Genomic DNA, 25,616 nt, shown 5'->3' on the forward strand with positions numbered 1-25,616 from the left:
AATAATAAAAGACTCAAGCAGTGAAAGTTGATGTCCGCTCACGTGAATGTATCATATAAAGTAGCTTCAGGGGCTCACCAGTCAGGTCTGAGGACCTGGATACATGTCGCCCCCACTGCGCAGCCCTGGGGCGGCCCCAGCAGCCTGGGCCCCCTGGGTCCGAGGCCGGCTGGGAAGCTGAAGCCCGGGTGCGATATTAGGAGCCCTACCGGGCCGAGATCTCTCCGAGGCGCTTCCGTTGGGTGTTCATTAAGGGGTGAGTTATTGCTGTGTGAGCCAAAGGTCACTTCAAAGGCTTATGGCTGCGTGCTCTGGTCTTTAGAAGGGACTGGAACGCTTTGTGTGGGGCTTTCTCCTGCGCGGTTTAGTGTTTGCAAACTACTGAGTCGACAAATTGCACAGGGCAGATGCAAGAGGGGGGATTGTGTCTCTCCTTTCACCTGACCTGCATGGGCACCCGTTAAGCACCCACAGTCGTGGTGGACAGCTCGGTCTCTTTCTGGGTGAGGGTAGGAGGGATGTTTGTTTCTTAGATGCTTTGCAGCCTGATCCCCACCCAGGGGTGGTTGGGCAGCCCAGGCCAGGAGTGTGGTGGGTACCCACTGGAATAAAATAAATTCAGGGCAACCGGTCAAGATACAAGGTACAAGCCAGAAAAGAGTGCCCAGCTCCCTTCCCACTGGGGCTGAGCAGGACAGCCATTGACTAGGACCTCCCCAGGCCCATCTGCGCCCTAGTCCTCTTTTTCTGGTGCCCTGTGCTGTAGCCTTCCTCCCATCCCCAATTCTGCAAGGTCCTCTTTTGCTCCTAGGAAGGTGGGCTCAGCCTGGGGGATTAAGTCACCTGGAGCACTTACAGCTTGGTTTGAAGCAGGAGAGGACTGCTTGCTGTGGTGCCTTGACCCACTTGGCTCACCCTTTGCCCGAGGGTCTAGCGTTTTCCTCAGGTTGCAGCTCTTCCTTACCCCATCCGGCCAAAGATTTTGTGTTAAAGTCCACTGACTCCCTAGAAGCCGACCACGTCTTTTTTTAATGCCGGGACACCCGGAGTGACTGCGGCCAACATATACAATAGTCACATTGATTATGACACCCTTAAAAGGGGTAGAGCCTCTCAACATGTGTGCGTAAGAGAGAACCGGCTGCCACTGAGGGTTTTCCATCTTGTTCCAGATCTGCCTCGACAATATCAAAAGGAACCCGAAGAACCTAAAAAGAGCTACAGCCAAAATTTGAGAACACACACACACACACACACACACACACACATACACAATTGTGGTGAGTAGTGTGATTTAAAAATATATATATATAATTTCTACTACATTTCCATCTGTCCTGCAACTCAAGGTAGCCATCTCAGGATTCATACATCAAGACATAAAACAAAGGGCGGCTTTGAAGTGGATCACCTCAGTGTGAACTGCTGCCCGTTACATGATAACCCATCATCGGCCTTCAAATTTATGGCGCTTTAATGGGGTGAGCCCGGTGCCTTAAATGCAGGGTGTATTACGTATTGAGTTATCTGGGCTAACTAAGAATGATTTAGAAGGCGCGTCCGGGTTTCCCATAGGGCAGAAGAGGCTCAGGCTGCAGCGAGATGGAGAGAACCCGGGCAGGAAGCTCTGCCGGCGCCGCGGCACCTCCATCCCCACGGAGCCAACCCGAAAAGGAGCGGGTCGGGAATCCCGAAGCAGCAAAGCCAACGGGGAGCAAGAATCGTTGCTGTGTTCCAGCGAATTAACGGGGATGCCCAGCAAGAGTCTTGTCCGCCAAAAAGAGATTTGTGGGCTTCCGAGGCCCTGGTTTAGGGGGGAAAAAAAAAACAAACCAGGGAGAGGAGCCAAGGCCAACTGGAACCTTCGAAAAATGTGAGAGCAGCAGAAACACCCGGCAGACCATCGCCTCCCCCTTCCTTCCAACTTGCCGGACTCTGCGGGTCCATATCTGACTGGGTTGCGGAGCGAGTCCCGGCCCGGCGCCCCCAGCCCGTCGGGTTTCGCGGCCCGGGCGGGCGGGCCTCCGCGCAGCCAGCGAGCCTCCGGCGGCGGCGGCCCCGGGCGGCGGGCGGCGGGCGGCGGGCGGCGGGCGGCGGCGGGTCTTCGGCTCCCGCGTCCCGCCGCCCAGCAGAGCGGCTCCGAGCGGCCGCCTTATATACGCCCGGGGCGCGCGGGCCGCGGGGCGGCCGAGGAGCCGAGCGGGGGATCCTTTGGCTGCTCTTCCTCCCACGCGGAGCCTGTTTTCCACTTCTGAAAAGTGCCGGGCCTTGGGAAGTGTTTTTCTTTTCATTCCTTGCTGAAGCGTTTACTGCCGCCGCGCTTGCAGTCATAAATTTTGTTGCAAACCACAATGACAGGTGCATTGATATGCACCGTGAGAGCTCCAGCTGCTTAATAACCCCGTCCCCTGGCCGCTGTGAGCGCCTTTTATTTATTCGGTATCATATTAGGTATTGATCCCGGGCAGAATTAAGTGCAGTGAGCAAGTATCAGGGTTCGGCTGCTTCGGAGGCGCGGCGGGTGCGGCGGCCGCTCCGAGGGCCGCCTGCCTTCTGGCCGGGGACCCTTCGGCCCTGCGCTCCCAGCCTGCGGTTGGGCCTCCGAGCCCCGCTGGGCAACTTCCCCGGACCGCGGGAAAGGTCGAGCCAGACCCCCTTTAGTGCCCCTACCCGAGAAGGGGCCGGGGATCGTGCCCCGGCGGGGTTCTGGGGAGGCTGCCCCGGCCGGTGCCCCGCAGGCCGAGAGGAGCAGGAATGAGAGAAACGGGCAGCTGAGGACTTGGAAGACCGCCCCTCCCCCTGCTCGGGCTGGTCTTCACCCCAAGGCATTTGGGTCCCCGAGCAAAAATGAGCAGAGGTACCAAAGGGCGGAAAAAAAGAAAGCCTTTAAAAAAAAGGGGGGGGGGGTGATCGAAAAGATGAGCCACTGAACAGTTGACCATTGTCCAAGTGATTTATGACCCATTCCTGCTTTTTAGGTTCAAGCAGAGTTCACAAGGAGTAGGGATTTCTGGAAAGAAATAAGCTTTTTTTTTTTTTTTTTAAACAGTTTTGTCATAATATTCTGGGGTTCTGTTTTAGTAGAGTTCGCTTCTTTGGGGCATTATAAAGTGGAGGTGGCGGGAGGCTGCAAAGCCCTTTCTGGTGAGGAGAGGCCTCCTGCCCTGGCTTCTGGGGCAATAGACATTGGGGTGGTGGCTCCTCATTGAGTGGGCCTTCAAATTCCTTAAGACAATGAAAACAGAGGCAGGAGAACAGACGCTGTGGTTATTCATGAAGCTGCCAAGTATTTACACTTTGGAGGCCCAGGACCCGGAGCTTCTTCCAGGAATATGCCATAGGAACAAATATATATGTAAAGCCATCTGTTTCGAAGACCTGGTCAGTTCCTAAAGAGGCTATTTTAACGTGATTTGTCCACCCATCAAGATAAACTTGGGCAACCTGGGAGGCAAGACGGGGGAGGGGGGGTGTATTTTGCTTTCACAGTTGTAAACAAAATGACAGAAGCAGCAGTGAGTTCTGGTGGTCTGAGTGTCACATGTAACCATTTTGACATCCAGAGGGCCCACAGATTAAGACCGGGACCAGGATCCCCAGAAAAGCCCAGAAACAACTAAACCCAGAGTACCCAGTCCTTTGGCTTGGGGGCAAACACATAAATATTAGTCACAGGATGAGGGTGTAACTTTCCATTTGATATTCAGTAACATTAGTGGTCAGAGAACGGTATAGAAAATAAATGAAAGAAAGATTAAGACCAGCTTTGCTAGGTAGGTATCTTAACCATGTGCATTTAAGAACAATAATAGAAACAATTTCTAAAACGCGTTCTAGCATTCTGTTATCCCATTGAAAAGGGCTTGTGTCTTATCAAGATAAATGTCAAATTCACTTGTATTTTGAAACAAAATGGGCAACAATACTATCAGACAAAGGCTAATATGAGGAATTTTAAAAATTGGGCTCTTTGGTGAAAGTGGAGGAGAAATGAGGGAATGGAGGAGTGAGCTGGGTCCTAGTGGCCAAATCTATTAGGCCACATAACTTGTCTAGACAATGTGGTCCATCATGATGACCATGATGGAAGCCCAGGGAGTTTTGAGGAAGGAAAGGTGCCTGAAAGAGGAGATCAAGAATTAAGACCAGGGAGCTGACCTATGAGTTTTCTTTATCAAGCAGACAAAAGTGGTTGAATGGTACCAGTTATACTTTAACTCCTTAGGAGCCTTTCAGGAGAAGGGGGTGGAGTGAGAGAGAAGGGAAACCTCCATCAAGAATCAGAGGACACAAAAGGGATAGAATTTTTCTTAGTTGTTTCCCCCCCCCCTTTTTCTAATTCTCAGTCCATTCATCATGCCATAAGAGGTTCTCCCATTGGTTGTGGAGCGGGTGGAGGTGGGGTGCAGCAGATGATCCAGAGCAGAGGTCAATAATAATATATATTTATGTAATGGGTGCAGCATAAACATGATAAAATTATAATATAAAGCATTTTACATTCACCCATGCTCCATACATTTCAAATTCTAAATTTCTTCACCCATCTCTAGTGGTATCCATTTAAAAGTAGTGGAGGACAAAGTAAAGACTCTAGAAAATTGTAGATGAAAGAGAAGAAACACTTTTTAGCTTCAAAATAAGTTTGGGAGTCTAAGTGTTCTTGGTTTTTATCTTCTAGTACATTTCACATTGACCCGCAGAGTTAACTGGGCGGATTCTCACCCTGTCCCCAGAAAGTTGACTATCCGGTCTCCATGAAAGATGCTGTGATTTTGAAACCAGGTGGGGGAGATACCTTTTTTTTTTTTCCTTTTTTTTTTTTTTTTGAGTGTTCTGGCTGTTCTGAGTGGGTTATAGAGTTTTCTTTTTTCATCAACATCCTGGGGTGACCCAGTGATTGACTGGTTGGTCCCTCCATTCACTCATGCAACAAGCATTTATTTCTCTTACCACAGGAAGGGCATTGGACTGGGTGTTAGGAATATGTAGATGAATAAGACACAGTCCTTGCCTGTAGGGAGCTCAAAGTCCAGTGGGAGGATCAGCCATTAAAACGTATGAGGCCATAAGTGCTTTTCTATGCCATTTCGAAAGCTAAATGGACAATCTTGAAGAAAGAAAATAGTGTCTGCGTGGGGAGGGAGCCCCTTCTCTTGGATGGAGTTGAGCTCAAGAGAAGGAAAGGTCTTTTCTTATGTTTATGGAAATGCCTTCTGACTTTTCCAAAGGTTCAAATAAGTTGAACTTCATAAAGTCTCAGATCCTCCCACTATGAAGGCAGCAGAGAGCAGGGCGAGCTAGTCCTTCTACACTGGTTGTCTTGTCAGTTACAGTCCCTCTGGGGCCTTTCACTTTTCTCCTCCACAGGTCACCTGGAGCCTGGGGCTACCCCGGCCCCCTCAGGATTCGGCAGACATCGGAGGAGGAGGTGGTGAAGGAGACAGTGGTGGTCAATGTTATTTGAGCAGGGTCAACAGGCCCTGGAGCTTCCTGAGTGCACCATGCAGAAGGCTGCTTACTATGAAAACCCCGGACTCTTCGGAGGCTATGGCTACAGCAAAGCCACCGACGCTTACTACGGCACCCCCCATCAGCCTTACCCACCCCCTGCGGCTGCCAGCTCCCTGGACGCCGATTATCCGGGTTCCGCCTGTTCCATCCAGACTTCTGCACCTCTGAGAGCCCCGGCCCACAAAGGAACAGAACTGAATGGCAGCTGTATGCGGCCTGGCACTGGGAACAGCCAGGGTGGGGGGGGTGGCAGCCAGCCTCCTGGCCTGAACTCAGAGCAGCAGCCACCACAACCCCCTCCTCCACCGCCACCTCTGCCCCCATCCTCACCCACCAATCCTGGAGGTGGAGTGCCTGCCAAGAAGGCCAAGGGTGGGCCCAATGCTTCGGGCTCCTCAGCCACCATCAGCAAGCAGATCTTCCCCTGGATGAAAGAGTCCCGACAGAACTCCAAGCAAAAGAACAGCTGTGCCACTGCAGGTAGCTCTCTGAGGGCGCTTGCCCTGGGCTAAGTCCCCCAGACCCCAAGAAGTTAGCTCACCTGGGAAGCAAGAGGCTCAGGGCTGGAAGTCCAGCTTTGGAGGCCATAGGTCTGCACTCCTATTCATGCAGAAATATCCTTTCTTTTCAGTGTCCCTGATTTGGAGCCACACCCGTACAGGGGCAGGATGCTCCATTCCAGGTTGCTGGTGCCATTGCTAGACAAGTCCCACAGTTATTAGTAGATAGCTTTTTCTTATATCGACCTAATATCTGTTGTCCTAGGATGCTGGTCCTAACTTAGCTCCTTCCATCCAACAGCTCTTCAAAACCTGAAGACAGGTATTATGACTCTCCAAGCCTCATTTTTTTAAAGATTTTATTTATTTATTCATAAGTGACACAGAGAGAGGCAGAGACACAGGCAGAGGGAGAAGCAGGCTCCTCGCGGGGATCCTGATGCGGGACTCGCTCCCAGGGTCCTGGGATCATGACCTGAGCCAAAGGCAGATGCTCAACCACTGAGCCACCCAGGTGCCTGAGTTTTTATGTAGTCTTCATCACACCACCTTACTCCCTTAAATTAGTAAGAACTAAAGTCTGTGGAGTGCTAACATGGATCCATGTTAACAACCTTGATAAATGCCTTACAAGCATTATCTAATTTAATTTTCTGAAGAACCCTTTGAGGTAGGTATATAATAACATCCCCATTTTACAGATAAGGAGACTGTTATGACAAAAACCACAGAATGGTGTGCTTGAATCCAACCAGAGCCTGCAAGACCTAGCCATGGACTCTGCTTGGTGTACCCCAGCCCAGATCTCCCCATCCCAGCAAATCCATAATGCAGAGGGTCATATCCTAGGGGAAGAGGATGTGCTCTGAAACAGGAGCAGCCTTGGGTTTCTCTTCCTGAAAAAGCTGATCCTAGAGTTGAGATCTTCTGTGGGTCCATTCAGGGTGTGTAGAAGAAGACAGGCAGGGCCAGGAGCCCTAAGGCCTGCTGCCATTCTCCTCAGCCTGCTTGGTTCCTAAAATTTTCTGGCCTTGTGTCCTTTGATGCCATTTATCTTCAGGTAGATGAATTGGCTTCCAGGTCCAGAGCTAGTTGGAGACCTCGGATGTAACTAGCTTGTTATCAAGTCTCTGGTTTGCCTGCAATTCTCTGGGGCTGCTGCTCCTACGGGGAAAGTGCCTTCCAGCCTGTAAGCATCTTCTGCTCCTCCTTCCCAGCTGCAAGCCCAGGCCCCTCCCTCCCAGGAGAAATCCATTTGTACAAGCAGGGAGGGAGTGGACAAGCTGCTAGAGGTGGCAGGGGTGGTGGAAACCAGGGTTGAGACTGCTGCTCCCAGCACTGAATTACTCAAAATGCACCCAGGCTGGCCTTGGAGCCCCTGAAACTCTGGGGCAGTATTTTTATGGTTTCTTACTTCCCTGAGTTTGGGTGCAGAGCCCTTGGGTGCAGCTGAGCTGGAGTGAGGTGCCCAGATCTCCACCCTCATTCTGTGCTTCCTGGGGTGCTTTGCTCAGTAGCCAGCCCCAAAGCAAGGTTGAGGGGGGGAGAGAGGGAGCTGCCTTTCTCCTCCATCCCCCAGCAGAGTCTGGGAAGAGTGTTCAAAGAAGTCTGGCCTTCTTTAATGGGGGCTGGGAGGGGGGTGGTGGCTAGGCCTCAGCAGCTGCTACTAGTCTCTCATTAAACTCCTCCACAGCCTTAGCCTTAGGGACAGGATGATGGACTAGGCTGGAAGGGAGGGGGCCGCAGAGTGAATAGGACCTCAGAAGGCAGATTGGGGGTGGGGGTTCGTTCAGGTGCAACTCCTAGGTAGGACTGGGGCCTGCGAGGTCCCGCTCAGAATCTCACCTCTCAGCCGCCCCTCCCCCACTCCCAAGGTGGGGGGAGGGATAGAGGAGCCAGGGAAGCACCCCGCTGCAGCCCGGGGTGCCCCCTCCTCTCCCGCTCAGCATCCCCTCTACCTCCCTTCCTGCCCAGGAGAGAGCTGCGAGGATAAGAGCCCGCCGGGCCCAGCGTCCAAGCGGGTGCGCACGGCGTACACGAGTGCACAGCTGGTGGAGTTGGAGAAGGAATTCCACTTCAACCGCTACTTGTGCCGGCCACGCCGCGTGGAGATGGCCAACCTGCTGAACCTCACCGAGCGCCAGATCAAGATCTGGTTCCAGAACCGGCGCATGAAGTACAAGAAGGACCAGAAGGCCAAGGGCATCCTGCACTCGCCGGCCGGGCAGTCCCCGGAGCGCAGCCCGCCGCTGGGCAGCGCCGCGGGCCACGTGGCCTACTCGGGCCAGCTGCCGCCCGTGCCCGGCCTGGCCTACGACGCGCCCTCGCCGCCCGCCTTCGCCAAATCTCAGCCCAACATGTACGGCCTGGCCGCCTACACGGCGCCGCTCAGCAGCTGCCTGCCGCAGCAGAAGCGCTACGCGGCGCCCGAGTTCGAGCCCCACCCCATGGCGAGCAACGGCGGCGGCTTCGCCAGCGCCAACCTGCAGGGCAGCCCGGTGTACGTGGGGGGCAACTTCGTCGACTCCATGGCGCCGGCGTCCGGGCCCGTCTTCAACCTGGGCCACCTCTCGCACCCGTCTTCGGCCAGCGTGGACTACAGCTGCGCCGCGCAGATCCCGGGCAACCACCACCACGGACCGTGCGACCCTCATCCCACCTACACAGATCTGTCCGCGCACCACTCGTCTCAGGGACGCCTGCCCGAGGCCCCCAAACTGACGCATCTGTAGCGGCCGCCACCGGCCCGGACTCGCGGCGCAATTACCTCTTTTGCTTTGGTGGCGGGGGTGGCGGGCGGGGCCCGCGGGGCAGCTCGGGGACCCCCTCCCTCGCTCCGGCCCGGTCGCCGCCTCCTGGTCTCGGGCCCGCGGCGGCCGAGACGCGGGCGACTGGGCCTCCCCTCCAGGCGCGCCCTCCTTGGGGTGACTGGCCATAAATCAGCCGCAAGGATTCTCCTCTGTAACCCCGACAGTGCCATATACTGCGGACCGAGGGACTCTAATCGGGTAGTGGTGTCCCGAAGGTAAGTCCGAGACCCACCGGCGGCGCGCTCTGCGGAGGGACCAGCGCCCGGACAGCCCGGGGCCTGGCCCGCGTCTAGCTTAGTGACGGAGACCTTAATTTATATGCTCCCTCCCGTCCCGTAAGGATTGCATCGGACTCAACGATCTGTATTTATTATTTGAAGCGAGTCATTTCGTTTCCCTGATTATTTATCCTCGTCTTAATGTATTTATGTGTATATTTGTAGAATTCTCCAGCCAAGCTTAGGAACGCGCTCCCAGGCCGCGGGGGCCACGTTTCACCTCTTTAGTCCCCTTGGTCTGAACTAGTTGAGAGAGTAGTTTTGAACAGTTGTAACCGTGGCTGGTGTTTGTAGTTGATGTAAAGGATTAAGACCGCAAATTGTCCTTCATGGGTAGAGTCAGGCGGCCCCGTGGCGTGGCACGACACCCGTTACTCATTTCTCAACAGCCGCAGCCCTCACCACTCGACACAGTTTATTGATTTCAAATTGTCTGGTACTATTTGAACAAATATTTAGAATAAAAAAATTTCTCAGTCGGAAGTGTATCTGTGTTAATCACGCACACTTGGAAGTAGATCGCTCTGCCTTTTATCTTTCGCACAATCCCAATAGAAGGCCCCCAAGTAGGCTGACTCTTGGATGTATACATTAAAAAAAAAATGTATTCGGAATCTGGCACACGAATTGGTTCTGGGGATACTTGATTACATTGCAGCTATTGACATCAGGGGAGGAAATCTGAGGATGCAAGCCTAGAAATGGCCTGGGCGGGATAATTTGGGTAGGGCTTTGTGCTGTGCCTGCTTATGCTGTTTCCACCACCCTCTTTTTTAGAACACAAATCGACTTTTTAAAGATTGCATTTACACTGGGGAGGCCAGCACTCACTTTTCTGCGCTAATAAAAAATAAACTTTAAGAGAAAACTGACAATCAAAGAAAAGACACACGTGAAGTTGTAAGAACTGAGCTATGAAAAAGCTGAGGTGCACAAAAAGAAACGATCATTTGGAAACACGCACCTAAGCTTTTTCTCTAGGAAATGCTGTCAGGACTTTTTCCTTTATAGCGGTTGGTGGTTCATTTCTAAAGTAAACAGACGTCCCCCGCGATGTAAAGTAATAAAAGTTTCATTAATGGAACATAACACGTACAAACACCTTGTTTATTCCTGTTTCTTTGTACAAAACGGGCAAAAAAATGTCTTCAAGGGTTAATATCCATTTTGTAAATATTAGTGTGGCTTTAGCTAGGGGCGGACAACGTCCACCCGCTCCTCTATCAGGAGACACTTGGAAAGCGCCTTCAGATAAGGTTCAATTCTTTTGTATTTCAGCAAAGTCTGCCCACGCATCTCTATTTGGTTTGACAAATAATGCAACTCCTACTACATCCCCGGTGACACGAGGTGAAATTCCCATTGTGTGGAAATAATTTAACTTCTAATCTTCTGGTGGAACAACAATCGTTTCTATTTGGATGTTTGTGTTTCGCTAAATAATGATGGCTCCAATAATATCTAGTTTCCTTGTTCCTTTGTGCTGTTTTTAAAATGGCATGTTAGGTTGGGGGTGGGAGGGGATTATCCTTTTGCTAAAATTTCACTTTATCTGAGCAGGTTTAGAATATACATGTTGTAGAAGTGTATCAACAGAATAAATGACTTCAACTGAAGGGATATTTTACCCACTTTCAAGGCTTAAAATTGTTTTCTATGAAATTTGCATCGACAGGCAGAATTTCTAATTGTCTTGTAAGAAATTATTTTTTAAGCTATTAGGGAAGTCAGAGAAGAGCTTGCTGCCTTGCAGGGATTACAACAACCTTTCTTAACTGGCTAAATATTAAATAGATGAATTATCAGGCTGTTTAGATTCAGCCCGGTTTTCCCTCATCTCCTCTTCCTACCATAAATAATAATAAAAATACATAATGCATTATGGCTCCAGGCGTTTTCCAGCGCGGTGTGTTACCGCAGGAGTATCTGCTGAGTCTGCGGGTGTCTGCGAAGGCCCCAAGTGTCATCTGCGGCTTAGGGTTTCATGGATTAGACAGTAAACGGTGTCTAGGCCGGCTGCCACCAGCCTCCTCCCACACTGAGCCTCCAAACAAGTGCGGGGTTGGGGGCTCCCTCTCGGGGCGGTGGCCCAGAGGCACCCCTCTCTGATGAGGTGGTGATGGGGGGGGGGTCGCTTGGGACAAATCGGCTTTCTCTCACCTTTGGGGAAAGGTTTCCCGAGGCTTCTGAGAATAGCTCGGATTCTTTGCTGCCATTGGCGTGAGTGTCATGTGATGGGCACACTCGGTGGCTCCCGGCGCGGGGAGGGGGGTGCGGTGGTGAGTCTGGGTCGGCGCTTCCCGCGCGGCCCTGGGCCGGGGCGAGAGGGGGGCCCGCGGCTCAGCCATTTAAAACTTCATAAATTATAAACAAGCCGCCTTGGCCTTCGCCATAAATTCTGCTCCTTTTGAGCCTGCAATTAGCGTTAGGAAGCACCGGAGTCTAAACACAACCGAACGCCCTCTGAAGCGCCCAACTGCCCAAGGTTGCAAACCTTTATTTATTTGCCGCCCCCCCCCCGCACCCCGAGGTCTGCACGCACAGCCGCCCCCTCCCCCGCCGGCCGCGCGCTCGCTCGCGCTGGGTTCCCGCTCGGCGGCGGCGGAAGGTCACAATAGCTGCTGCAGCGCCGGCGGCTCCCGCCTCCCCCTCGCGGCCCTCGAGCGGCGGGGAGAGCGCGTGGGGGAGGGGAGGGGAGCGCGGCCCGGGGAGGGGGGGCCTCGCGGCGCGAAGGGGCAGGTTGGCGGCGGAGGGGCGCCTCCACCCCAGCCCGGGGCTTCCGCCCGCGGCGGGCTCACGGCGGGGAGGGGGCGACGGGGGCGCCCCGAGGCCTCGAGGCTGCGGATGCAGGGCGCTCGGGGCAGAGCCGCAGCCCGGCCTTCCAGCAGCCGCGGCGCCTTTGTGCGCGCAGCTTCCCAGGGGCTGCGCGCCGTGGGGCCTACGCCGGGAGGGGAGCACGGGCTGGGCCTCGTCTCGGGTTGGCCTCCGGGAGGCTGACCTCGTCCGCCGCTCCGAGGGAGGAAGCGGCGCTCTGGCTCAGGCCTTGCTCAGCTCTCTGCCTTTTTCTCCTATGGAGACCGCTGAAGGGTAGAGTGGGGGAGGGGAGGGGTCACGGAGGTTGGGGGGGAGCCTCCGGAGGCTTGGAGTCTGAAGCCCAGGCCCGTGCATGGGGGCGGCAGTCTTTTGGGAGCCCCCGGTTGTTCTAACGGCCCGGCAGTTGAATTAAAGCAGAGTGGAGAGGAGGCTGCACGGATGGCCCACTGCAGAATGGGAGGTGGGGGCGGGGAAAGACAGGCTGAGGGCGAGCTTGCCCTGGCTACCGGGAGAAACTCAGGATCCAGCCCGAGGGGGTAGAGGGACCCAACTGAGATGGCTGGGAGTATGGGGAAGTCGCAGAGGAACGGTCTGCAGAGTAGTCCTGCCCCCCTCCCCCCAAAGGCGGTAAGAAAGGGCGCTAAGTAAATGTTCTGCCTCCTGGCTTTCAGGCCTCAGCCTCGTCCAGGGACCTGACAGAGAAAAATCCGCCTCTGATGAATCATTAAGTTAACCATCCATTTGTACCATTTCTTTGTACAGGCTTTCAAATGAGAGAGAGAGAGAGAGAGAGAATATGGAGTGAGTCCTTTCCCCCTGGTGCCGCCCCAAGCCTAGTCCCTATTAGAGACACATCAGCCAAATTGGCTTCCGAGGCCCCACAGGCTGCTAACCTTGCTGAACAGGATTTTTCGAATTTCTATCTGTAAGGAGTATTAAAAGATAGTGATTACCTATACTAGCTACTCATTTCTTCTCCCTCTCCCATTCTGTACCAGCCAACCTACACTGAGGGAAGTGCATCTCCTCAGCCAGAAGTCTGGGGAGCCTAGGCTCTCCATCTGTTGAGGTTTTTCATTAGCCAGGGTGAAGAGGATATGTGTGGGTGTATGTTTGAATAACAAAGAAGAAACCCAACATTCTAATGAAAAGTGTTTCTCTGCTTGACCTGGGGAAGCCAGAAGCTTGTTTACACTGTCAGTACTCAAGGGACTGTCACAGGCCTGTTTGGCTTTATCCTCAGAATTAGTGGAAACTTTCTCTTGAAGTACAAAATTGATTAAATAATCCCAGTTACAGATCCAGGAAGGTCCTCTTCATCTGGGGGTTCTTGGCATTACTTTGGTCCTTCTTTCAGGAACTGTAAGAAAAAAAGAAAACAGGATGAACAGAGTATGTGAGTATTAAATAAAAATACAAAGAGGGCCAGAAGACCCCAGTCCCCACAGGCCTACAGCCTCATCACTTTGGGGCACTGCAACTGGGTGAGCAGACATATCCTTAGACACTTTGGGCACAGAGAGCTGAGACTGAGTCACCAGCCATACCCTCACCACCTCTTAGGACTAGCTCACTTAGATCTCTCTTGCAGAGGGCCTGGATGGAGAGGAAGAAGAAGAAAAAGAAGAAAAAAAAAAAAAAGACTGGATAGGTGAATCCTCTGTACTTACTGCATTGGTGGTGCTGGTGGTGGAGAAGATCATCACAGAGGATGAAATCTTAGTTTTCATTGTAGCTTGTCTTCTGGTCCAGCTACAGATGCTGTTATCTTTGGGGCCCACCGTTGGTACCATATGGATTACATATATACTTGGCCTAACGCCCATGCTTGAATACGGCCCTCAGGTCTCAAAACCACCTTGGCAAGTTGGAATAGTACAAAGGTAATTCAAGGACCCACTTTCAGGCCAGGTCCAGCCTGGAGCACAGTAAACAAAAGGTTTCCCCACATGATGGAGGAGGAAATGCAAATGGATGTCCAATCATTTGCAGCAGCAGCAGAAGGCGAAAGGTCCCTAGGAGATCTGCAAGGTGGGTGATAGGAGGTAAATCCTTTTGTCCTAGATCCTGTGGCAAAATCTCTTGACTGGCTCCTGGAGCTAGTCTGGATCATATGTATGGGAGAACAATATCTGGAAAATAATGAAAATAGGATTTTAACATTAGTAGGAGCCCCAGGAGGAGACTTGAATTTACATCAGGATTCCCGGAGAACCCTGGCGCTACTGATGAAGGGTTTCCACTGGGGAGGCAGGCCGAGCAGCAGGCCAAGGGGACCTGTTGGGCCTGGGCCTTTCCGACCGGGGCGGGGAGAGCGTCGCCGACTCCCGCGGGGCCGCGGAGAGGGCCCTTTGATGGCTCTATTGTTCCAAGCGCTGCCCTACCAACACCACGTCCCTCCCGCCGCCTCCGCGAGCGCGGCGCGGGGACGCGGTCGGCGGCGCTGGGCTCCAGGCCGTGGCGGGGCTGCCACCGGCCTCCCTCGGCCGCGGCCCCCGGGCGGCAGCGACGCGCCCTTCCCGTCGCGGGCGCAGCGCACACAAAGGAAGCCCCCGCCCGTCCCGGGCCGCGGGGACCCGCCGGGGAGCCGCAGCGCCCCCTCCCCCGCGGGGAACAATAGCCGCCGCCTCCCCCGGGCGCCCCGGCGGCCGCGCCGCACAAAGGCTCGAGAGGCGCGCGCCCGCTCCGCGCCCCCCGGGCCTGCGGCCCCGAGCTGGGGGGGGGGGCGTTGAGCTACCCGGCCCGCGGGGCGGCGGCCGGGGCGGGGGCCCCGTGCGCGTGCGCGGCGGCGGCGGCGGCGGCAGAGGTTGGTCCCGTTAAGGATTCATCAATCACCCGGGGTGCACTTCCCGCTCGACAGCCGTTCCTCCCACTTCGGAGCGAGTCGGGGCCAGCTGCGAGCCGACCAGAAGCCGCAAGCAGCGGAGACGCGGGCACGCGGGGAGCCGCGGAGGGCGCGACACCTCGGCCCCGCCCCCGGACCGCGGGGGACCCTCCCGGGCCCGCCCCACCTGCTCCCTCCGGGCCCGCCGCCCCCGCCGCCCCCTAACGCGCCCCACGCCCCGAAAGGGCCGCTCACCTCTCCCTAGCCAGAACCAGCGAGTCCCGCCGGGCAGGAGGCCCTCGCAGACACTGTGTGGGGATTTTTAAAAAGATTCCCGGGAGACTAGGCTTCGGGGGACGGGGCGGAGCTAGTTCGCTTGTCTCCTTCACCTGCAGAAGTAATTCGCGTGGGAGGAGGCAGGGTGACACTTGGACTGTTGAACTTGGAACTCAACTTGAATGCCATATAAAAAGGACAATAAAAAATACACTTAAAATACCAACCACAATGATACGCCTCTCCTTCTCTGTTCTGCTGTGACAGAAGGACTGGAGTATTTTTACTTCAGCTCTTTTGGGGTTCATTTTAGAAATAGCATCAAGGGATGGACTGAAAACGGCGCGCAGCGGCCTGGGGAGGCGGGGCGCGGGGGGGGGCGGTCATTAGCATTAGAGCCCTCCAGCGCAGGAGGGCTTGGGGAAGTGGGAAGTGGGTGGTGAAGCATTCTTACACCCTCTCTTGAGTGGTACTTGTAGTCCTCTTGGTAAATTCTAAGAAAGTTCCAGGCTACCCCCTCTTTTGCTCTTTTTCTGAGTGACATCAGCTGAGAAGTTTCTGGAGTTAGTGAAGTGTTGCCTCAGCCTATAGGAAAGAACCCTTGAAAGACAGAAACTTCCAGCTCCCCCCTTCCCTCTTCTCTTTCAGCATCCATTGGGTGGAAATTAGCTGGCTTTGGAGAGATGTTCTATTATCATTTTGCTTTACATAGATAATAAGCTGAAGCATTAAGCCTCGCACAGTGTTCTGAACTCATTAAGCGATTAAAATACTGGTCCTGTTGTCCTTGGCTTGGAGCCTGTCCCTCTCTCCCTTGCCTTTCAGCAGCACCTACTGAACAGCTCCTGCGTGCACGGTGCTGGGCTCTGAGCTATAAAAAATGAGTCACTAATAGTGTGTGCCCTTTGATCTACTGGGGGAGAAAAAGAATCCTAAAACAGCATGACAGACGCTGTAACACAGGTGTGGTCAAAATGTTCCTGGAATAAAAAGAGAGAGCCACTATCACCACTGCACTGTCAAAAAAAAAAAAAAAAAAAAAAAAAAAAAAAGGCTTCTCAGGGGATGTGAATTTGGGTTCCTGAAGTATGAGTTTTTTTTTAGGAAGGAAGGAGGGATGTACCAGGCACAGAGAGCAGCACATGCAAAGCAAGGAGGGAAGAAAGAGCAAGGTCTGGACCGGGAACAAGAAGAATCATTTGGAGTAGAGCATCTGGCTGAAAAGAGAAGTTGCACGGGGTCCATGGAAAGGAGACTGGACCTAATCTGTAGACAGTAGGTAGCCACTGAAGGTTTTAAGCTGGGATGTGAGGTTATCTATTTAGGAAGCTTGCTCTTTGGGATACTGTGTGTCACTGGAGAAAGCAGAAATAGGAGGGAAGGAAAAAAGTTCCTCTCTCTGCTGCAATAATCTAGCAGAGAAAGGAACTAAGGTAATGAGGATAAAGAGGAAAAACATTCAGGAGGACAAATTCACAGGACTTGGTGAAAACTGGATGAGTGAAAGGAGTTATGAATGCTAATCCCTAGGTTTCTATTTAGAGAGCCTGAGCCGGTACTCTGGTCATTCACCAAAATGAATGCAGGCTGGGGAAGAGAAGACTTTGCAGGGGATACTGAGGAACTCAGTGGTAGGTCTACATTGTGTTTTCTGCTTTGCTAACCCATACACTGTATGACCCTAAACAATTCACTTCATTTTTCTGGCCTTCAGTTTCATCACCAGTGAAATAGATGTCTATTTCGATGTCTACCTCAGGAGTTTACCATTTGTGTGTGTGAGTGTGTGTGTGTGTGCACACACGCCTGCATTAGGTATTACCCTCACCAGGTCCAAGTGAGTGTCCTATGCAAAGCTAAAACCTAGGGAAAACATCCTCTCGCCCACACCATGCTGATCAATATTTATTTATTTATTTTTTTTTTCTGATCAATATTTAGATCCTGGGTGGCCAGTGAGAAATAGGTATCAGGAAAATTAAAGACAACACCCTACTGCTTCCCAGATATTGAATCCAAGCTAATGCTTAGGACTAGGTCAGATCATATTGCTAATTAGAGCTCCTCCGCTTCCGGAGGGTCCTCTCCAGGGACACGTGCAGAAATGTGGTCCTGGTATCAAACCACTAAAGAGGAGGCCTCTTAGCAGATGTCAGAAAGCTTTTTTATATCCTGTGTCTTTCAGGGAATGCTTGAAGCCACCCACTCTCTTTGAACCTCCTTAGGCTTCCTTGTGACACAGTGCAGTGTAGAGGAAAGAGTGTTGGACATCTGACCTTGGCTATTTACATTGGGCATGATGACAACAAGTAGTTTATCTTTTCTGTGTCATATTACATTTGTAAAATAGAATTATGAAAGGATCAAACAAGATAAAGAAGAATGGCATTTTTGGAGGTGCTCTAAGGGTAAGTAAGAGGTATTATTATTATTATGAAGATTTTATTTATTTATTCATGAAAGACACAGAGCATGAGAGAGAGAGGCAGAGACACAGGCAGAGGGAGAAGGAGGCTCCATGCAGGGAGCCAGACATGGGACTCGATCCACGGTCCCCAGGATCACAACCCAGGCCAAAGGCGGCGCTAAACCGCTGAGCCACCTGGGCTGCCCAGTAAGAGGTATTATTTTCTACTTATTGGATTGGCAAAAGTAAAAAATTTTACTACCCCACTGAGATGGCAAGGGTATGAGGTAAAAGGAATTCTCCTATGTTGACAGTAGAAGTATAAATTGATGCACTTCTAAGGAGAGCCATTTGGCAATTTGTATCAAAATTGCCAGTGCACATCCTTTCGACTCAGTGATTCCATGTCTGGGAATTTTTCTATAGGTCAAAAACTTGAACCTGTGTTTGTAATAGCAGAAGACTGAAAATACGCTAAATACCTATTGAAGAGGATTAGTTAAATAAATTGTGGTACATAGGTACAGGACAGCATGAAGTTGTAAAAATAAACCAGGAAGTTCTGTAGGCACTTCTATGAAATGATCTTCAAGACACGATAGGAGGGAAAGCATGGGGCAAAAGAGTCTACCTAATATGCTATCATTTATGCAAAAATTGTGGGGGAATTTATAGATAGATGGAGACGTATGAAGTATCTCCGGCAAGATATACAAGAAACTAATAACTAGTGAAGGGGAACTAGGTGGCTGAGGACAGGGATGGGAGAAAGGTTTTCACTGCATACCATCGTGGTACACCACTGCATACCTTTGAATTTTGCACCACATAAATTTAAATATGTTACCTGTTTAAAAAATAAAGGTGCAAAAGAGAGAGAAAGAGAGAGAGATTAGTACAAATGTAACTGGCCTGGGTGTACCTGTGTGTGTTCACACTTGTGCTAACTTTGTACTATCCAGTTACATTACTCTAGGGACACTTCTGGTTTTGATCCCCCAGGGATCAAGCTCAGCGGGAGATGAAGGGATCCTCTACTCTTGCTTGCTGGAGGAGGTGAGGACCCAGATCCATCTCTGCCTTGCAGGAGTGGCTCAAGGTGGGCCCTCAGAAGTTTGGAGCACAATTTTAGCAAACAAACTGCAAAGAGAGGGCAGCAAGCTTCCCAGTCAGCCACACCAGCTGTATGGTCTCCCAGAAAAAGGGTGTCTCCACGAACACTGCTCTGTTGGCTGCACACGGAGGACGCCACAGTGTGGAGGGGCTGCTTTACTCTTCCCTCTTTGTAGGCTGTGGACAGGCAGCCGACTGCGGACAGTGAGGAGACCCCGTTAGTTCCCTCATTTTTTTGCAGGATGGTTTTGTCTTTTAACCTTTGAGTAAAGTGACTTCCTCTCTAAAACGAGCGGTTCAGTGTCACTTACCTCTAAAGGGCCTTCTTGCACTGACGTTTTATGATATGATAGGCCCATCTTTAACCAAAGAAAGAATTACAGCTTAGGCAAGGGACATTTCATCCCTTGAATGGCAAAAATAAAAACCTTGAGGTCCCTGGAGCTCAAATACTCATTCCAGATAATTTGGGAGAGGTGGAAGGAAAGAAGAGTTGGCTCCTCCCTCTTGAGACCCTCCCCACCCCCCCATTCCTACCTCTTCCTTCTTTCCATTACCTCAAAACCACTCTGAATTTTCTCTGGGGAGACTGGGATAGACAAAACCCTTTCATTTACTATCTCACCAGCATCCTCAAAGCCAAGTTAGGTAAGTGGAAAGGAGCAGAGCCAGGTCTCTGCAAAGCACTATTTTGTCAGCAAAACTGGGGAAACTCCTACTGACTACTACTTAAGGATATTTTATGAAACTTCACCTCAACTAGACTTAGGTTTGGCCGTGACATTCTCCGCCCCTACCACCCAACAGGCTTCTCAACCTTGTTCAGACTCATGTTCCAGCTAGCCAGGAGCTCTCACAGTGCTGGTCAAGGGCCCCTCCCACAGAACCACCCCTCTCTCCCCACATTGCCCACCCCACTCTGAAGCAGAAATTCTCAAAGTATGGTTCCAAAGAACCTTGCTTTAGAATCACCCAAGAGGCTTACTGAACCGCCTACTGGAGACAGATACACTGGGTGAAAATCTCTTGCGTGGGCTCAGGCCCCTGCACATTTAAAGAAGCTTCTATTATGATTCCTACCCTCATGAAGTGGTTTTGGGAGCCAGTAATCTAAGGATGTCCTTTAGCCAATATTAGTCATGGTAAAAACACACCATTCTGTCCATCAAACATTTCTTGTCTGTTTACTGTGTGCCACGCAAGGGCTTGACCCATGAGTCTTTCATTCACAAAGCTCTCCGGGAAAGGCACAGCACTCTAAACCATTTTCCTCAGGGAGGCTCATGTTAGTCCTTGGGATCCCTTTCACCCCCACTTCCATTATGGGAAAATTGAAGGCTGCTGCAGAGAACTACAAATCTTAGTTAAGAGAAAAGCCCACCTCCCCGCCTGCTTTTCACCTCAACAAGCAAGAGCCTTTCTATCCTTGGGCGCTGTGGGGCCAAGAGTATGCATGTGCTCAAAACATCTCCAAGGGGGGTAACATGATGAGGCTTGTATAGAAGGGTTGCACGAGACTTCTTAGGAACAACTGTAAACACACAGAAGACCAGAGTGCCATCCTTCCATCACTTCTGCCTTCAGTCTGCAGGAAAAAAAAGCTTGTTGTTGGAATGGGAGACAAAGGTTGTTATGGGGCAGGGGTGGGGGTGGCTGCCTAGGTTAGCAGTATGGGAGAGATTTCAAAGCATTCCTACATCAAACACAACCTGGCAATCAGGCCCCTCTGCTGTCACCTCCTGCTGAGAACTCACAGCACCAGGACCTAGCAGGCGAAGTGACCCTTGGGAATTCACGACTTGAACAAGCAATAAAATTAGTAAGACATTTCTCTTATACCCTGTGAACATCTAGGAGACAAACTTTAAAGGTACTCAAAGTATCCTATGTTTACATCCTCCATACATTTCCCAATAATATCTTCCAATCTCTCCTTAGAAAATTATAGATTCAGATTCTTCTGGAGTAGATTTATAATATAGCTGCGACCTGTGCCAGTAATGAATCCCTAGTTCCTTTGGCTTGAGAAAAAAAAAAAAATATATATATATATATTTTTTTTTGTAGCCTAGACCTCCCCTAATAAAATGTTCTTACACAGTAGGTCTTTGGCAAATGTTGAATCTGAGTGTGAGGTAACAAGAGTCTTGACTCTAATCTGAGCAAGTCAAGAACCAGTCCAGGAGTGGAGATAGCAGCTCTGGGCCCCAAGATATAGGATATGAGCCTGAGAGATTAAAGGGAGTAAAGAGAATGAACAGAATGTAGCGATCATCAGAGACCTGCAACTGGGTCTGAAAAAATACTGAACAACCCACCCACCCACTCTCACCCATAGTTTTGAAAACAAAACAACACAATTAAAAAAAAAAATCTTTCTCCCTTTTAAGACATTTTCTTCCACCAGCAGAAGTTCAATCTCCAAAATTTTGCTTCAGGGAAATAGTGTGGACAGCTTATGGGTACATCAAAGTCAATGCTTAATTGTGACAGCAAGGACCCAACCTTTGCCCTAAACGCTTAGCAGGAAAACCCCAGTCCCTTTTGCAATGAAGTTTGCCAAGCTGCGAAGGCTGCCTGTTTCTCCTGAAACCTTAGAGCAAAACCCTTGATAGGTCTTGGTCAGACTTGCCAATCAGGCTGGATTTTCTGCCCTACATCCTGAGTTGCAGCCAGGTGATGTTTTCTCCAGAGAGGTTTACAAGGCCATCCCCCTTCTTGACCTGCTGGGGCCTCTAGGCCTAGGAGCTGTGATTAAATGGGCACCTTTTGAGAGAAGACCTATGATTTTGAGATAGGAGTGTACTCACTGGGCCATTATGCTGGTAAAAATTGGCTACTAAAGTTTAGTCAGGGGTGAGTGAGGTGTTATGCGAACTCAGCAGCATCTGAGTTGCTGATATTTTTGTATTAAGAGCCCAGAATGGGAAACGGCAAAGAAATGCTTCTACATATGAAGGCTGAGCTAGCTCTCCCATTTCCTGATCAGGAAGCTAAAAAAGAGCCGCTATTTTTTTCCTTTTAAAAAAACTACTTAGGACCTTTGTCATCTGATTGGCCATAGGAGCAAACTGAAAGTAGCAACATCAAGTGTGAAGCGCTGATTTTCAGCACAGGATTCTGTTTCCCAATCAAACCCAAGAAATCCAGAAGTGTAGGAACCCCAGACCTGTTAGCTTTGTGCTCATTCCTAGGTGTGTCCTCTCTACCTACCCCTTCCTCACCTTGGCTCAACTTCAGCTTCACCCGCAACACTTTTGGTGTGACTTTGTTTATTCACAAGTTCACATCCCAGTAAGGAACTGGCTCCCCCGACTGTGATGGCTCCAACTTTCCAGGCTTCCTCCAAGTGGAATTTTAGGGAAAGCCTCAATCGCTCTTTCATGACAAGTGGATCAGTAAAACAATAATAAAACCTCTGTCACCATAACTAAGAGGCTATAACAGATCAAATTCTCAAGGGCACTTGAATAAGCCAAGAGTAGACCCCATTCACACAGTTTTAGGAAACCACTCTCTTTCATGACTGCTGTGTGTAAATACCGTTTATTTATTTAATTTGTTATTTTCCTACGGCCCAAAGAGGAAAGCATTACAAGAAATGTTGGAGGAAGTTGGGAAGTTTGTCAATGCAAAGCTTGTCTTTGTAACCCTTCTACTCTTCATTTCCTGCGCCAGTTGCACTTTTATTTCCCGTCTCTCTACGCTCAGTAAAACAAAACCATATTATCAAGGGAAAGACGTGAGCCCATTAACATTGTGAGCCCTCACATTTCACTCGCAAGAGACGACGCAGCACTTATCTGATGGAACAGAAGCTTTAATTGCCTCGAGGTACAAGCCCGTCCAAACCTCTGAGATCTGACCGGTCCCTGGGAAGCCTTGGCGCGCTGGAGCCAAGCGCCCGGAGCGAACGTGCGCAGCCCTGGGGCGGGTGCCAGCGCCCCCCCCCCCGCGGGCACATTCCTTACAGCCTAGGCAGAGGGGGCATCTGGTGCAGCCCCCCCCCCCGGCGGAACCCCCATCTCTTGCCCCAACCTGAACCTGGCGCCCCGACACGCACCTAGTCACGCCGCCACCCATGGAAGGGGCGCGAACTGAAGGCAACGCTGCGAAGTAACGTGAAAATCTAGTCCAAACGCGGAGATTTTGTGCCGCCCCAGGTACGCGGCCCCCAGGCGTACAACTTCGTCCCCCGAATCGGAAGGAGGGACAGAACGAGGGACAGTCAAGCCTGTGCTCCAGGTTTAGGAGAGGGAGAACTCAGCGCCAGGAAAACCCGCAAGCGCAGGGGGGAGGGGGGACAAAGGCTACGGGCGGTCCCCACGGCCCCAGTCCCCAGCTCAGTGCCCAGGTCGGCAGCCCAGGGGTGGGCCCCCCCGCCCTCCCACACCCCCCCCCGCCCTCCCTCCCCCCCCCCCGCATCCAGAAGAACCGGCTTCTCCCGCTCTAAGCTCGGGTCCTCACCCAGCGGCCAGCCCCGCCGCTCTCCCGCCGCTCCGTCGGTGCCGGTCCCGGAGCCGGCGTCCCGCGCTCGCGCCCCGCCCGCCCCGGGGCCGCGCCGGTCTCGGTCTCCCCGGGCCCGGGGGCGCTGGGCCGCGGCCGCCCGCAGGTCCGGCGAAGTTGGCTGCGGGGCAGGCGCGTGCAGCCGGGACCCCGGCCGTGCGGGGCGGGCGCCCATTGGCGGGCCGGCGCCACGTGGCCACCCCCGCCGCTATATTAGGCCACTATTTCCCTCCGGCTCGCTCGCCATGGCTCGGCGAAGGCAGCTGGGCTAGGAGGGCGGGCGGAGCGGCGCAGCCCGCGGCGGCCCGGCCCCGCGCTCCGCACCCCCACGCTCCCCGCCCCGCGCCCGCACCCTGCGCGCTGCACCCCGCGCTCCCCGCCCCGCACCCTGCGCGCTGCACCCCGCGCTCCCCGCCCCGCACCCTGCGCCCCTGCGCCCCGCGCCCTCCACCCCGCGCTCCGCACTCCGCGCCCCGGCCCGCGCGCTCCGGCGGGGGCGCCGCAGCCATGAGCTCCTACCTGGAGTACGTGTCGTGCGGCGGCGGCGGCGGCGGCGACGTGCTCAGCTTCGCGCCCAAGTTCTGCCGCGCCGACGCCCGGCCCGCGGCCCTGCCGCCCGCCTTCCCCTTGGGCGGCGGCGACGGCGCCTTCGTGGGCTGCCTGCCCCTGGCCGCCGCCCGGCCCGCGCCCCTGGCCGCGCCGCCCCCCGCCGCGCCCGCCTTCGCGCCCTGCAGCCTGGAGGGCGCCTACGAGGCGGGCGGCGCACCTGCGGCGGCCGGCGGGGCGGACCTGGGCTGCCCGGGGCCCGGCGCGGCCTACGACCTCCCGTGCGCGCTGGGGCGGCCGGCGGACGACGGCGGGGCGCGCGTCCACTACGCCACCTCGGCGGTCTTCTCGGGCGGCGGCGCCCTCCTGCTCAGCGGCCAGGTGGACTACGCGGCCTTCGGCGAGCCCGGGCCGCCCGCCAGGCTCAGGGAGCCGGGCCCCGGGGCCTACCCCACGTCGGCCTCGCCCGCCTCCGGCCTCCCCGCCGCCGTGAGCACCTTCGAGTGGATGAGAGTGAGGAGGAGCGCCCCTCGGAAAAGTAAGTGCGGCCTCGGGCGGGGCGCGGGGCTACGGAGCAGGGGCGCTCGCGGGGCGCTCGCGGGGCGCTGCTGGCCGAGGCGCCTGCCATCGAGCGAGCCCCCAGTCGACGTCCGAGCGTGTGCCCGGCCCCCAGCAGCCCTCGGAGCCCTCGGCGCGCTGCTCGGGAGGCGCGCGGGCCCTTGAGCCCGGGGGGGGGGGGGGGGGGCCCTTGAGCCCGGCCCCGCGGCCCCCGCCCCCCGCCGACGCCCTGTCTGTACCTGCAGGCCGACCCGCCGAGTTCGGAGCCGCCAGCCCCTCCAGCGCCATCCGCACGAATTTCAGCACCAAGCAGCTGACAGAACTGGAGAAAGAGTTTCATTTCAACAAGTACCTGACTCGAGCCCGACGCATCGAGATCGCCAACTCCTTGCAGCTCAATGATACCCAAGTAAAAATCTGGTTCCAGAATCGCAGGATGAAACAGAAGAAAAGGGAGCGAGAAGGGCTCCTGCCCTCCCACAGCCCCGTGGCTTCCCTCCAGCCCCCCCACTCAGGAGCCAGTACCACCAAGTCTGGAAAGAACCCGGGGAGCCCTTCTCAGGCCCAGGAGCCCTCATGAGGGTCCGCCCTGAGGCTGAGAAAGCTTGGCCTGCAGAAGTCATAGGCCCCCTGACGCCCGCCCGCGCTTCCTGAGCTCAGCTTGGGACGGAAGTGGGCATGGGCAGAAATTAATAGAGGTTTCACTTGGGAAACAAGCCTCTTAGGGGGCTTCTGGGTTCCAGATATCAATTTGAGGTCTCTTAAGCCGCTTGTTTGTGTATTATTTGTGTTTTATCAGGGAAAAGGTGCCCAACTGCCAGCCCAGCCCTGCTGCTGTGTCGCCTAACTTAGTCATATGCAATTCTTTGGTGCAGAGGGGCAGAGCCAATAGTTGCTGATCTCTGCCAAACCCCGATGTGCCGAGAAGAACGTCTACCCAAGGTTTTTCGGATTTTAATTTAAAGGACAGACTACATGTATTCAGCTTGAGATAACCAAAGCTAGCTAGTTAGGGCCTTCTTGATGTAGCCGAGCTGCTTCAATGATGATCTTCACATTTGCACTCCACTTTTTTTTTTTTCTTTTAAAAGCAGTTTCTACCTCTTCGTGTGCCTGAGTGAAGATACAATCGCTGTCTAGTTAGTAGCTAAACAAATCCACAGGGTGGGTGAACACTAGAACCTGAACTACACCTTGACACCAGTTACTCAAACTGGAATGTAAATATATACAGTATGTATATTTTTAAGGAGGTGTGCTTGCAATGAACTTCTACATGACATTTGATGTCATAGCATGTAAAGAGTCTGAACTTTTTTTTGTAATAAAAATTACAGGATCTGCTACTCTCTGTTTTTCCTTGCACAACTTTCATTTTCATGATCTTTCTTAAAAGTTAATTTGGTTTCTTCTATTTGGAATTTCTTGATTCTGCTCTGGGAGTTGGTTTAGATTGGTGACTTGAAAAAA

At 53.0% G+C, this 25,616-nt stretch overlaps 2 protein-coding genes and 1 long non-coding RNA gene across 4 annotated transcripts; 2 read left to right on the forward strand and 1 right to left on the reverse strand.

Moving 5' to 3' along the window:
- The first annotated feature begins 5,408 nt into the window (after positions 1–5,408).
- On the forward strand, positions 5,409–9,585 carry HOXD3 (homeobox D3). Its single transcript, XM_041773212.1, has 2 exons — positions 5,409–5,994; positions 7,989–9,585. The coding sequence occupies exons 1-2, from the start codon at positions 5,457–5,459 to the stop codon at positions 8,744–8,746; spliced, it is 1,296 nt and encodes a 431-aa protein (XP_041629146.1). The 5' UTR covers positions 5,409–5,456; the 3' UTR covers positions 8,747–9,585.
- Positions 9,586–13,055: 3,470 nt separating this feature from the next.
- LOC121501289 lies at positions 13,056–23,603 on the reverse strand. 2 transcript variants are annotated; one of them, XR_005990566.1, is made up of 3 exons: positions 23,562–23,603; positions 13,587–14,048; positions 13,056–13,276 (listed from the first exon to the last, which is right to left on the reverse strand). It is a non-coding gene; the product is annotated as an uncharacterized LOC121501289 (long non-coding RNA). The 2 variants fall into 2 exon arrangements; XR_005990565.1 differs by lacking the exon at positions 23,562–23,603 and adding an exon at positions 23,004–23,072.
- On the forward strand, positions 23,521–25,484 carry HOXD1 (homeobox D1). Its single transcript, XM_041773217.1, has 2 exons — positions 23,521–24,126; positions 24,392–25,484. Exons 1-2 carry the CDS (start codon positions 23,550–23,552, stop codon positions 24,724–24,726), a joined length of 912 nt encoding a protein of 303 aa, XP_041629151.1. The 5' UTR covers positions 23,521–23,549; the 3' UTR covers positions 24,727–25,484.
- Positions 25,485–25,616: the final 132 nt, after the last annotated feature.

Source organism: Vulpes lagopus, chromosome 11 (genome assembly GCF_018345385.1).
Source record: "Vulpes lagopus strain Blue_001 chromosome 11, ASM1834538v1, whole genome shotgun sequence".
Lineage (NCBI taxonomy): Eukaryota > Metazoa > Chordata > Mammalia > Carnivora > Canidae > Vulpes > Vulpes lagopus.